This window comes from Microtus ochrogaster, chromosome 4 (assembly GCF_000317375.1).
Source record: "Microtus ochrogaster isolate Prairie Vole_2 chromosome 4, MicOch1.0, whole genome shotgun sequence".
In the NCBI taxonomy this organism is placed as follows: Eukaryota; Metazoa; Chordata; class Mammalia; order Rodentia; family Cricetidae; genus Microtus; species Microtus ochrogaster.
The window spans coordinates 31,214,609-31,228,665 of NC_022011.1; the positions used below are offsets into that span (position 1 = coordinate 31,214,609).

At 49.2% G+C, this 14,057-nt stretch overlaps 1 protein-coding gene across 2 annotated transcripts in view; it reads left to right on the forward strand.

Moving 5' to 3' along the window:
• Positions 1–803: 803 nt before the first annotated feature.
• Def8 (differentially expressed in FDCP 8 homolog) overlaps positions 804–14,057 on the forward strand; it is a 21,799-nt gene continuing 8,545 nt past the window's right edge. The window contains exons 1-6 of one of the 2 annotated variants that reach the window (XM_013354896.2): positions 804–879; positions 3,853–4,008; positions 6,277–6,410; positions 7,913–8,010; positions 11,419–11,568; positions 13,525–13,666. In XM_013354896.2, the coding sequence (XP_013210350.1) occupies positions 4,001–4,008; positions 6,277–6,410; positions 7,913–8,010; positions 11,419–11,568; positions 13,525–13,666 (532 nt within the window). In that variant the 5' untranslated portion in view covers positions 804–879; positions 3,853–4,000. Of the gene's footprint in view, positions 880–3,807; positions 4,009–6,276; positions 6,411–7,912; positions 8,011–11,418; positions 11,569–13,524; positions 13,667–14,057 lie in introns of both variants that reach the window. The other variant, XM_026778659.1, reaches the window with a different exon arrangement.

A 14,057-nucleotide genomic window follows, 5' to 3' on the forward strand; every position in this document is an offset into this window, starting at 1 on the left:
ATTCAATTGTTCCTGGGCCTGTGTGACTAGCACCCTTGGGTCCAAGCACTGGTCTAGGCTTCCAGCACTGAAGAAAGAATACAAAATGCTTGCCTTTAGCTCTTAGCTTTGGGGATGAGGACCAGACAATAAGTACAAATGTAAGGGGGGGGGGAATATCAGACAGTGATGAGTAGGAAAAGGGCATTGCCTTTCAGAGTCCTCTGCTGAAACCGAGGATGAAGGTGTTGGGGAGACGTTGGGCTGCCATTTAGGAAAGAGTGTTTTATAGAGGGGGTGAGCAGGAGAGGGCCCTAAGTGTGGACCTGGCTTGTTAGGGCTGAAGAGAGAGGCTAGTGAGAAAGCTGGGAGAGCAAGTCTGAGGCAGACTTCTCCAGGACACTTCTACCTGGGGGAAGCTGAGGAAGTGAGGCTGCCACGGCTGTGGTGGTTACCATGGAGTGGGCGTTGGTGGAAGTCAGGCCTGACAAAGCATCTGGGGAACATGATTAGGAATGCATTAAGGTGCATTCAGTGGGAATGATTCCCCTGCTATCAAAGAGAGGGGTGTGTGTGGGGGGGGTTCTATCAGAGAGAGGTGTTAAGTGTCTACACGGTGGTGTCCTGGAGACAGTTGTGGGAACGTTGAAGGGTTGCCACTGCGGAGCCATTCGCTTGAACGCAATTACCAGGGGAAGAAAATTTTTCCAGAAGCGAGAAAAGCACCTCACAGCCCCGAAACAGTATCTTGGAGGCACATCAAGTGAGCCAGAGGCACAACCGGTGTCATGAACCTCCTGGCCGGAGGCGGCAGCAGCGGGCGGCGGAGCCGGTACAGTGTAGCAGCCGCAACGGAGTACAGTGTAGCCAGTCGATCCGGTACAATGTAGCGGCAGCCAGGTAAGCGGTGGAGTGGGCTCTGCAGGCGACTGGTGGGTTTTGTGGGGAAGCAGGCTAGGGTACAGATCTCGGCACGCGGTCACCACTTGCCGGAACCCAGGATCCGGTTTCTGTCGCGCGCACCTAGGGCGCAGAACTGGCAGAGGCCTCAAGCTAGACGTCCAGCTCCAGGCTGCCGCCTGCTGGCTCTCCGCTGTGAGCAAGGCCTTGGTGACCTCATTGGTCCCCGCATTACGTGGGGCAGAGTTTAGCATCCACTGATGGGGACCCCCGCCCCTTCAACCCCCGGGAGGCCGTCAGAGGCTGTGTGTGGGGCTCCGGAGCCAAGCACCACAGGACTGTTAGCCCTCTTGCGATATTGGCTTTTCTGAGCTTTCGGTTTCACAGCTATGAAATAGGTGAGGAATGTCATACAGAGCTGCCCAGTGAGGACAGGAGCATCCTCAGAATGAATTCATTTTGTAATGGGTAGAAGTGTGAGGTGCGCTTCTGGGGTGGCTTCGCTGCACCTGCTCGGGTAATTGAGAATGGTTAACCCTGGCCCCGATTGGCCCGTATTTCTCGTCCATCCTTGTTACAGATATGATCAGATAGGATCTACCTTGTCCCTTCCCAGGGCCTTCTGTGGTCCTTGTACTCGCACTTTTTTTATGGCTGAACCCACGGTAACACATGGGACGCCAGCTCTTGATATCAGAAACACGCTCTGAATTTCCGCCTAGTACTTCTGATGCGTCCGTAGACCCTCGATCTTTACTCCAAGGGTTTCAACTGTTATCATCAGCTTTAGGAGAGGGCTCTGCAGGGACTTGATGGAATAGGGTTTTGTTTTGTGTTTTCCCCTTTCTTGAGGCGAACCATGAATTCTGGGTGCAGAACTCTGTGAGATGGGTGGGGAAATAGGAGATGGTGTCATACTCAAAGCCAGCTGTTGCTTCCAGCAGCCAACGCTGGGATGTTGTCTCTTTGTTCTCAGTTGTCCGGGCAATATGATTCTCCAGACTGGTTCCAGACAAACTAGGCAGACAGGTCAAATGACTCCGTTGCTTAATTCATCCCCTGCTTTTGTTCCAGATCAGGTGGTGGCGGTGCCAATCAGAATTGGGTAAGGGAACCTTTTTCTTGGGGAGAGTCGCCCAGAGGAGAGTTGCTGACAAGTATTCTTGCCAAGGTCTTTTTGCCTCTCTGACTGTATTCTAAAATGTTAGGAGGTTTTCAGGAAAGGCTTCTGGGCTTGGCTCCTGCATCCTCCACCCAACTCCTTTTTAGATTGGGCTGACCTCAGAATGTCAGAACTGCTGAGCTGCAATTCCGGTTTCTGGTGTTACCAAACTACACCCTCATCCTTCCTCTCTACCTTGGATCCAGCCAAGAGATTAGGGCCATATATTGATTAATTTTATTATCATCATCATCATTATTATTATTTTGGTATTTCAAAACAGTGTTTCTCTGTGTAACAGCTCTAGCTGCCCTGGGGCTCACTTTGTAGACCACACTGGCCTCGAACTCACAGAGATCTGCCTGCCTCTGCTTCCAGAGTGCTAGAATTAAAGGTGTGTGACACCGCTATCCGGCTTGGGACTTTTTATTAATGAATTTAATTGTTATAACAATCTTCATACTAGACCCTATGGAGGTTGTCTTAGTGGTTACAGAAATGAACCAGCCTATATGTGAACTGTTAGGCAGATGTTTTAATTCCAAGGGAGAGTTTGAGAGATAGCTTATGCTGCCAGCAGAGAAAAATGAAGGCATTTTATTATTTTTGTTTGTTTGTTGGGGGCAGGATATAGGATTTGTTAGTCACCAGACTTTCTTCTTCTTCTTTTTTTTTTTTTGAGACTTTCTTCTTTTTAAAACAGGGCTGCTGGGCTGGAGAGATGGCTCAGTGGTTAAGAGCACTGCCTGCTCTTCCAAAGGTCTTGAGTTCAATTCCCAGTAACCACATGGTGGCTCACAACCATCTGTAATGAGATCTGTGCCCTCTTCTGCCCTGCAGGCAGAGCACTGAGAATACTGTATACATAATAAATAAATCTTTAAAAAAAAAACAAAAAACAGGGCTGCACCGTGTTTCTTTGGCTCACCTGCAACTTGTTGTATAATACAGGCTGGGCTTGAACTCATAGAGATCCATCTGCCTCCACTTCCTAAGAATATAATTTATTTTATTTTATTGTGAGGCAGAGTCTCACTTGTGTAGCCTTGGTTAGTCTGGAACTAGAAGTGAAGCTCAGGCTGGCCTTGAACTCACAGATATCTGCCTGCCTCTGCCTGGAATTGAAGGCACGCATCACTGTGCCCTGCTCAATATGTCTACGTAGATAGATTTGGTTTAGTGTTTTGTTTTTTGAGACAGGGTTTCTCATTTTTAAAAGAAATGTCTTTCTCGTTGTTGAAGGGGATTTTCCCGTATAGGATGGAGATAGACGGCCAGTTTGTCCTTGCAGGGCTCCTGTCCTATCCCATGCCCGGTGGAGTTTTCTCTTGCAGTAAGAGGATGGGCAGTGGGTACATCTGCAGAGTGCTAACAGGAGGGGAGGAACTGGGTGAATAGCAGGCTTTACAGATTAAGGGCAGAGAGTCTGTCTCTTTCTCCTGTGATTGTCCCTATTTACTGCCTAACCCTGCGTGGTACTATTATAATTCCTCTTTTGAGACATGAACATTGGGAGCAGAGAAAGGCTGTGGGGCTGGCAGAGCCAGCATTCTCATCGAGGCTGTTCATCTTATCATTATGACGGGACTGGGGCCATCTATTAGACTCTATTTTGGCTACAAGAACTCTCCCTTCCGGTAGCAGTGATCTAAACAGATTTGTTTCTGCCGTACTTGGCTGAAAGCTGGTGGTGAGCAATTCTAAGCTAGATGGAATTGCTTTAGGTCGTGTTACTTGGCAGTCCTCATTTGTGGCTTCTGTCATAGCTCAAGATGCTTGTGCCAGCTTCACCCATTACATCTGCATTCCAGACGGAGGACGAAGGGCGAAAGAACAGTTCTGAGAAGTCCTGAGTGATCGTTCTGCTCACGTCCTATTGATCAGAGCATAGTCGTATTACCATGCCCAGGTGCAGGGAAGACTGGGAAATCATGTCACAATGACGACTCCTCACTCAGGATGAAAGGGTGAGTGAACGCAGGGGTAGCTGAATCTCTCCTACACTCTGGCTATTCCTTAGGACTCTTGGGAGGTGCTGGGCATTAGTTGGGGACCCCTGACTGTAGCACACTGTGTGACTAACCCAAAGTCATCAGCCCAGGGCACCTGCGTCCCCTTAGGCCAGTGGTTCTCAACCTTCCTAACGTTTTTGGCCCTTGAATACAGTTCCTCATGTTGTGGTTGTTGGACTCTAGCGTCCAAACACCGAGAAGGAGTCGCCCCCAGAGACCACCTCATACACCACAGCCGATGCAAAAGCATGAGGATTTTATTAATTCTGTCATGACAGGGTCCCTCTGTGTTCGGGAAGTCGAGAGACCTTGAATAGCTGGTACAGTCTACTTTTAAAGGGGCCACAGAAGCAAGGGGGGGGTTGTTCTTTGACTATTCTGATTGGCTTATTCGAAAGGGCTATTACCAATAATTGACTGGAGAGCTGTTGCCAGATCAGATGAGGTAAGAGGTCATTTTGACCCCGTTTCCCAGGGGACCGAATCAAAACATACGTATATGGGTAATTGTTCAGGAACTGAGTACGTGCGAGTGTAGCTGTTAGGTCCTTGGTTCCCAGGGGAGGAGGGGAAGCACTATGGCACAGAAGCTGAGAGGATTCAGAATTGTCAGAAATGGCTTCAAGATTGTCTTAAAGTCTTACATGGTGACCCCCAAAACCATAAAATTATTTTGTTGCTATAATTTTGTCACTGTTATGAACCATAATGTAAATATTTGATATGCGGGATATCTGATATGTGACCCCACCACCCCCAAGGGGCCAAGACCCATAGATTGAGAACCACACTCCCTTCGGCCTTCTGTTGGCAGCTGGTAGTTCTTATCACGCTGACCTCCCCCCTGGACAGAGGCAAAGCCAGCAGGACTCGGCCTATGGGGCACCTGGCTCTGGAGAGGGCCCCTGCAGGTGCTGAGAGGCCATCAGTACTGGTTCCCACTTCACACAGTGAGGACCGAGCAGGGCCAGCCACTTTCGGACTTTCACCTCCAAGTGGAAGAGCAGGGAAAGAGTCACAAATTGGTTTTTTTGTTTGGTTTGGTTTGGTTTTTTTTTTTTGGTTTTGTTTTTTTTTTTTTTTTTTTTTTTTTTTTTTTTTTTTTTTTTGGTTTTCTGAGGTAGGGTTTCTCTGTAGCTTTGGATCCTGTCCTGGAACTAGCTCTAGTAGACCAGGCTGACCTTGAACTCACAGAGATCCGCCTGCCTCTGCCTCCCAAGTGTTGAGATTAAAGGTGAGTGAGTGACACCCGTGCCTGTCATGTTGAGTGCCTGTGAACTAATTTCACTCACCGTGATCCACCTCTGGGCGAGGAAACAGGCTAGGAGAGAGGCTAGGGAATGAGGCCTACCTAGATAAATTCAGGCTGCTTCTGTTTTATTCAGATACAGCCCCTCCCTTTTTGCCAGGAGCCACCAGCTTTCTGTTCCCAGTGTAGGCTGAGCTCTAAGGAGGGGGAAGAGCCTAGTGATCTTGACTCGGGACAAGTGGGAAGCTAAACACTTTCCTGCTATGTAGGATCCCAGAGGGGGAAGCTATAGGAATAACTCAGACCATGTGGTTCTAAGGCAGGACTGGAACACAGGCCCAAGAGGTGCAAGCCTATACTGAAACCTAGATGCATTGCTGGGACCAGGGAAGAGTGCCTAGGTCACTCTGCCAGTAGCAGGACAAGGATGGGCCTTGGATTTGGCTTCAGAGAATTCACTGGCGAACACTCTAGCAGGGCTGATATTCTTGGGTCTCTGCTTTATATGGGACACCTCAAGTAAGGGGACAGGAAGGAAGATCCAGTCCCAAGAGGTGACTCTCCTAGGAACAGGCTAGTAGCAAGGGTCTGGCTGGATTGGAGTCATGTGAGAAATTTGCCATTTGAGGCCTAGCAAAGAGCCTACTGAGTAGCTCCGGGGCTGGAGCCCTCCAGCATCTGGGGCCGAAGGAGCCCCTGCATAGGAGCAGGGCCTCGGATTCTAGACTTTGCATCTGGCACGCTGGAATACCCTGGGTCAGCCCTCATCACTGGGGGTTCTTCTGAGAGAACACTATCTGTAGAGCCTGGTTAGAGGAGCTGAGGCGGCCTGTGAGGAGGATAAGGATTGAGGCTGCTTTGTGGGGTTGCCCTGCACTATCCCCCAGCATCTGGGAAGGGAGAGAGGACACTGGAGAAGAGGGATGGGTCATGGCATGCCTGGATACTCATCTCAGCCCTGCTGGGCCCCTCAGGTGGGATGCTATGGAATATGATGAGAAGTTGGCTCGGTTCCGGCAGGCCCACCTCAACCCTTTCAACAAGCTGCTTGGACCAAGGCAACATGAACAGGAACCCAGTGGGAAGGCCCAAGAAGTCACTTCCGAAGGTGAGGCCTGACACCTTAGACCAGCCCTACCACTCTTTCTCCACGTGGCCCTTCCCACAGGGTGGGCATAGTCCCTTCCCACCTGCTCTGAGGTTCTCCTTTGTTTTCCTTACCAGAATAAACAATCTCTAGATGGCAGGGATGTGAGTCTGGAGAATCACCGTTGAGTGCAAACTCAGAGCTAAGGTCTCGGGAGAAGAGTCCAGTGGGTGGAATGTCTGTGGATAGACCCGCACCTCCTTGGGGTCAGAAAGGGACGAGGACAGTCATTTTGGATAAAGTAGTTATGAGTGTTGGGACCAGAGCGGTTGTCAGGGTGGCCTGAAGTTCACACAGGACTTCATGAATTTTGTGATGTAGGCAGTTGGTGGTGTCTCGTCAGTCACGCAGGAAGCATCTGCCTTAGAAATTGGGATTATTCATTTGTTTGTTTATTGAGAGACCAGGTCTCTCTCTATAGCCAAGGCTGGCCTGAAACTAGTGACTCTGTTCCAGCTTCTCAGCTGCTGGGATCGCAGGCATTGTATGGCCACACCCAGTTTGGGATGGCTCCATAATGCTATCTTGTGGATCTGAGATACCCAGTATTTGTTCACAAGGTCAGACTTCCTACTAGGGGATCAGAAACTTCACTTGTAATTCTGATTAGTGCTTTCTGGTCTCCACATTGAGACAGAGTCCTTTACAAACGCCAACCAGACAGAAACAGACAGCTAAGTGGTCCCCACTCCCCCCTTTCTGTGGGCACCCCAACACCTCTGTGTTATGGCTTAAGTAAAATGCTTCAGGTCCCCAAAGTGGCCGCAGTGGGCAGCGGGTCCTGAGACCATGCCGCAGGTCCTGAGAGCTGCCAGTCCCAGGCAGGAACGGCACAGTTCCCCCAAGTGGCTGCAATGGGCCACGAGGGGCAGGGAGTCCCAAGTAGGGAGCCGCATGGTGGGTGAGAGACCTCCATGGGGCAGCCAGTCCCAAGGTCTCCGAAGGTGACTGGTCCCTGGCAGGGAGCCACGGAGCTGGCTAGAGATAGACAGATAGGCACATCATGACGGCAGAATGAGGTTGGATATATATTTAGGGGGTTATGGAGGGGAAAGGGGAAAAGAGGAGAGAGAAAGAGAAAAAAATCGGGGGGGAAGGGGAGAAGTGGGGGGAAAGGGAGAGACAGATGCTGCCTCTGGCGGGAGGGGGGAGAGGGAGAGAGAAAGAGGAGAGGGAGAGAGGGAAAGGGAGGGAGGGAGAGAGGCGGGGAGGGAGAGAGAGCTAGAGAGCGAGAGAGAGAAAGAGAGAATATGAAAAAAAGGAGGGAAAGACTGAGGCTGGAAGCTGAAGATCAGCTTGCCTCAGTGGACAGGGAGGGAGTGGGCGTGGCTTGTCTCTTAAAGGGACAGAGCAGGCCAATACACTCTCAATTCTATCCAGCCCAGCCACGTCTGTGGGTAATGAGGAGAAAGAGGCAGCAGACGGACCTTTTGCCACCTTTCATTCATGTCCTCTCACTCCAGACACTCTGCCTGAGCTGCCCGCTGGGGAGCCTGAGTTCCACTTCTCTGAGCGCGTGATGGATCTTGGCCTGTCTGAAGACCACTTTTCCCGCCCTGTGGTAAGGTTTGGAGTCTAGACCCTTACTTAGGTGTTAGCCTCATCACTGCAATTCTAAGTGCTCATGGTCCAGACACTCTCTTGAGCTGCGGAGCAGCTTCCTTCCTAGCTAGCTACTACTGTTGGCTCAATGGCTCCCAGGTCAGCCAAGGCTCCTGGGTTTCGAATATGCAACATACATGGCACCTGGCCCTCATCTTCAGAATCTGAGGGTCTAGAGTCAGCTTGGGGAAGGACAGTGGGGCTCCTCTTTTATATTTATTTGTTTGTTTGTTTATATTTGTTTATATTTATTTAGAGACAGGGTCTCACCATATTACTTTGGCTAGCCTTGAACTCACAATGTAAACCAGACTGGTCCTGAACTCACAGAGATCCACCTGCCTCTGACTCCTGAGTGCTAGGAATAGGGTTATGTGCCACCATGCCTGGGAGTTTTCATTTATTTATGTGACCTTTAAGCTTTATTCATGCAGATGTACACATATACTATATATGTGAATATATATCTATATATATATATATTTTTTTTTTTCTGAGACAGGGTCTTACTATGTAGCGCTGGCTGTCCTAAAACTCACTATGTAGACCACGCTGGCCATGAACTCACAGAGATCTACCTGCCTCTGACTCCTGAGTGCTGGGATCAAAGGTGTGTACCACTACGCGTGCCTTGTGTGTATGTAATTTTTATGTATGTGTCTGTACACACTAGTGGTTAGACTCAGCCTCATGCATGCTAGGCAAGAGCTCTCCAACTGAGCTGTATCCCCCAGCCTCAAACCTCTCTTTTAAAAAAGATTTATTTAGCTGGGCAGTGATGGCACTCGCCTTTAATCCCAGCCCTTGGGAGGCAGAGGCAGGTGGATCTCTGTGAGTTCAAGGCCGATCTGGACTACAAGAGCTAGTTCCAGGACAGGCTCCAAAGCTACAGAGAAACCTTGTCTCAAAATTTATTTATTTTTGTTTTGTGTGTATATGTGAATGGCTGCATATATGTATGTACACCACTTTGTGTGCCTATGGAGCCAGAGGGAATTGGATCCCTTGGAGCTGGAATTATAGACAGCTGTGAACTCTGTGGGTACTGGGAACTGAATTCAGGATCTCTGCAGGAGGAACTAGTGCTTTTTTTTTCCCCTCTAGGTTTTTCAAGGCAGCATTTCTCTGTGTATCCCTGGCTGTTCTGGGGCTTACTCTAGACCAGGCTGGCCTTGAACTCAGAGATCCGCCTGCCTTTGCCTCCCGAGTGTTAGGGTTAAAGGAGTGTGCCACCACCACACCAGCTAAGAGCAAGTGTTCTTACCGGCTGAGCCGTCGCTCCAGCACTCAGGCTCCCATTTTTAACTTTTCATTTTGAAATTAATTCTACCTAAGCTTCTAAGGCTAGCCTGAAACTTGCTTGTAGTCCAGGCAGGTCTTGAGTTTTTTTTATCCTCCTGCCTCAGCCTCTCACATGGTTAGTCAAGCCCAGAGTGGTTTTGAAAGCACGCCTCACGGTTCCTCTCGGCCACAAAGTGAGCTCCGGTGCGGAAGGAAGGGCAGCGCTGTCTATCCACCTGGTCTTTCAAAAGCCCACTGTGTGGAAGGAGGACAGAGTCAGCTGACACCCCCACCCTCACCCCCACCAGCTCCGAGATCTGAACCCGGAAACAGTATTCTAAGTCTGGGCCTTCGTGAGGCTCTGAGCTTCTGGGTCAGTGTGAGAGAGCACTCGGGAGTGCCCAGTCTGGGGTGAGCTGCTTTAGGCTGCTTCTTTCGCTCGCTTCTAAGCCTGTAAGTCAGAGGCCTCTTCCTCATTTTCTCAGCTTTCTTTTTAGAAATGAAACAGCCCCGGGAGGTGGTGGAGCACTCCTTAAATCTCAGCATTCAGGAAGCAGAGGCAGGTGAATCTCTGCGAGTTTGAGGCCAGCCTGATCTACAGAGAGTTCCAGCACAGGCTCCAAAGCTACAGAGAGAAACCCTGTCTTGAAAAACAAAAACAAACAAACAAAAAGGAAAAAAAGAAAGAAAGAAATGAAACAGCATGACTAAAAAAGAGCTATTGGATTTAGATTTCTCAAGAGGAAGTGTGTACGTAAGAGCGTAACGTTGGGAGCCTCTGGCTTGTTAGATAAGCCCTGGCTACAGAGCAACACTCCCAGCTCTTAGCAATCATTCCCACCCCCACCCCGTGAGACAGCATTTCTCTGTACTTTGGCTGTCCTGGTACTGGCTCTGTAGACCAGGCTGGCTTGGAATTCAGAGATCCACCCAAGTGCTTCCTCTCAAGTGCTGGATTAAAGGCCTGCGCCCCCAGGCCTGGCATTTTTTTAAAAAAATATTTTCTTCTCCAAAAAGCTACAATGAAACGCAAAACAAAAAAAAAATATTTTCTTAATTGTGTGTTTGGTGTATGTGTCGGCACATGAGTACACGACTCACGTGTGTAGAGGCAGCTGTCAGTAGGTGTCCTCTGTCGCTCTTCACCTTATTCATTGAGATAGGGTCTCACTATGCAGTCCTGACTGGGCTGGAACTCACTATGAGATCAGACTGGCCCTGCCTCACCTACTCCCCCTATTTATTTATTTACCAGAGTCTGTCCCTGAGCCTGAAGCTCACTTACTCAGCAAGACCAGCTGGCCACTGGGATCATCCTGCTTCCATTTTCCCAGCACTAGGCTTACAGACGTGTTCTGCCGTACTCAGCGTGTTATCTGTGTGCCGGGGAATCCCAGCTCAGATCCTCATACAAGCACTTAACTGAGGGTCATCTCCCCAGCCCCTTGTTCTGTCTTTACAACAGGTTCTCAAGCAGCCCAGGTTGGCCTCGAACTTGTTATATAATTGCTATGTAACTAAAGATGACTTTTAATTCCTTTTTTCCCTTCTTTTTCCTATTTTTGAGACAAGTCTCTAGCCCTGTCTGACCTCCAATTTGTTATATTTCACCCTTGCCTCCACACCCCCTGAGGGTTTGGATTACACAGACCATCAAGTAAGGTTTATTTGGTGGAGACTGAACCCAGGACTTAAGTATGCTAGACATAGCATTTTATCAACTGAGCCCCAGACCCAGCTGCAGGTAGATTGGCCCAGCTAGCAGCAGGGAGCATGAGTAGATTCTTTTTTTTTTTCCCTTGGTTTTTCGAGACAGGGTTTCTCTGTAGTTTTGGAGCCTGTCCTGGAACTAGCTCTTGTAGACCAGGCTGGCCACGAACTCACAGAGATCTGCCTATCTCTGCCTCCTGAGTGCTGGAATTAAAGGTGTGATCCACCACCGCCCAACTATGAGTGGATTCTTAACTCTCCTGGGCCTTGAGCGAGCTGAGGTCTGTTCTAGCCTGACTACTCCTGAGGACAGCTTACCTTCCGTGGGGAGGAACTTCTAGGTGGTCATCTGACTGTAGCCTTCCAATCTGGGCAGGGTCTTTTCCTGGCCTCTGATGTCCAGCAGCTGCGGCAGGCCATTGAGGAGTGCAAGCAGGTGATTCTGGAGCTGCCGGAGCAGTCAGAGAAGCAGAAAGATGCCGTGGTGAGGCTGATCCACCTCCGGCTGAAGCTGCAGGAGCTGAAGGTGGGTGCGGACCTGCTCTACTGCAGACGAGCCTGCAGCGGGGCTGGAACTGCGGGAGGCAGGAGGACGGGGTGCCCATGGCTCCTTACAGGGGTTGAGTCTTCTCTGTTCTCTGAAAGGCTAAAGTAGGAAGAAAAAGCAGGATGAAGAGCCGGGCGATGGTGGCGCATGCCTTTAATCCCAGCACTCGGGAGGCAGAGGCAGGCGGATCTCTGTGAGTTCGAGACCAGCCTGGTCTACAGAGCTAGTTCCAGGACAGGCTCCAAAGCCACAGAGAAACCCTGTCTCGAAAGAAAAAAAAAAAAAAAAGCAGGATGAAAATGGAGGCTGGTTACTTCCCTGATAGACACACAACAGTCCCTCTGATTGCAAGGGACAGAAACCCAATCCTAAGGTGCTTAGAGCAAAAGGAAGAAAGATTGTTTTGTTAACCGTTTTGGGCTGGGGAGGCTTCTAATAATGTCAGGAACCCTATACTCTTTTGACTCTTTTGATCTGTTTTTTTGTTTGTTTGTTTGTTTGTTTGTTTTTCGAGACAGGGTTTCTCTGTGGTTTTGGAGCCTGTCCTGGAACTAGTTCTTGTAGACCAGGCTGGTCTCGAACTCAATGAGATCCGCCTGCCTCTGGCCTCCCGAGTGCTTGGATTTTTTTTTCCAGTTTTTTAAAAATACTTATTTATTTATTATGTATACAATATTCTGTCTGTGTGTATGTCTGCAAGCCAGAAGAGGGCACCAGACCTCATTACAGATGGTTGTGAGCCACCATGTGGTTGCCAGGAATTGAACTCAGGACCTTTGGAAGAGCAGGCAATGCTCTTAACCACTGAGCCATCTCTCCAGCCCCCGAGTGCTTGGATTAAAGGCGTGCGCCACCACCGCCCGGCTTTGTTTTTAATCCACCTTCAGGGAGGCTCTCAGAGGTGGCAGAGATGACCTCAGCAACCGATAACCTTTCTCGGTGTGGGCAGGAGGTCAGTCATGACTGATTGGCCAGGCCTGTGTCACAAGTTTAGGGAACATTCACAGTAATTGACTATGAAACCATCACAGCCACTGGTTAGTTTTGTGACACTGAAGCAAGTGTGTTGACAACCTCCGGGGAATGATAACCTGAAGGTGTGGACAGGAGGCAACAGTGTATCATAGAGTCCAGCCCACAGAAGTCCAGGTTGTAGTCCCAAGTGTGGTATTTTTGACTTGGCTGTCATCGCGTCCCCTGTACTGACTCTGAAACTCTGGGAGTTTAAGGTAGAATATCCATTGGGAACTAGGTAAGAATATACGGTAGTAAGCCTATCCCAAGATACAGAAGTTTAATGAGATATACATGTAGTTTTCCTCATGTAAGAAGACCACTCGGGCCGGGCGATGGTGGCGCACGCCTTTAATCCCAGCACTCGGGAGGCAGGGGTAGGCGGATCTCTGTGGCCAGCCTGGTCTAAAGGCTCCAAAGCCACAGAGAAACCCTGTCTCGAAAAACCAAAAAAAAAAAAAAAAAAAGATAAAAGAAGACCTATTGATAGGTTCAGGCAACAGACATATAACAGAAATATTAGGTCTGTACAGCACCTGGATACAAAGAGGCAAAAAAAAAAAGGAATTTATTATGCATATAGTGTTCTGCCTGCATGTATGCCTGTATACCAGATCTCATTACAGATGGTTGTGAGCTACCATGTGGGTGCTGGGAATTGAACTTGGGTCCTCTGGAATAGTAGTCAGTGCTCTTAACCACTGAGCCATCCCTCCAGGCCTAGGCCCATAGTGTGTGTCCTTGAGGGTTGTTACCTAGCTACCTGTTCTGTTGCTAAAGAGAGAAGGGGAACAGGAGTTTGGGCTGAAACTCAAACTGTGCTACAAGCAGTTCCTGGAAGGCGTTTGCTGAGGTCCTGAGCGAAGGGAAGAAGCTGCAGCTAAGCTGACCTGTGACCTTTCCATGGCTTTTCCCCTACAGGATCCCAATGAGGAAGAACCCAATATCCGGGTTCTCCTAGAGCACCGCTTCTACAAGGAGAAGAGCAAGAGCGTCAAGCAAACCTGTGATAAGTGCAATACCATCATCTGGGGCCTCATTCAGACCTGGTACACCTGTACAGGTGGGCCAAGACCAAGACCCACTCCTATACAAGCTCTGCTCCCAGAAGTGACGTATATCCAATTGTCAGGAATGTCCAGAGGGCCAAGCATTGCTGTGCCCTGGAGATAAGAGAAGCAGAGGAGACCAGCAGCAAGCACGTCTGCCTTCACTGGCCTTGATTCTGGATCTGAGCCCCCAGTGGGCTGGAATCAGAGACAGTTTTTGAAATTTAAATTCACCTGAGTTGAATATGTAGATTAGTTTTGTTATCTACTTTAGGAATGCTCAGTAGCCAGACAAGGCTGGTGGTTACCGTGTTGGATAGTACAAAGGGAATATTGTAAAATGATGGGACTGGTGGTTACCGTGTTGGATAGAACAAAGGGAATATTGTAAAATGATGGTACTGG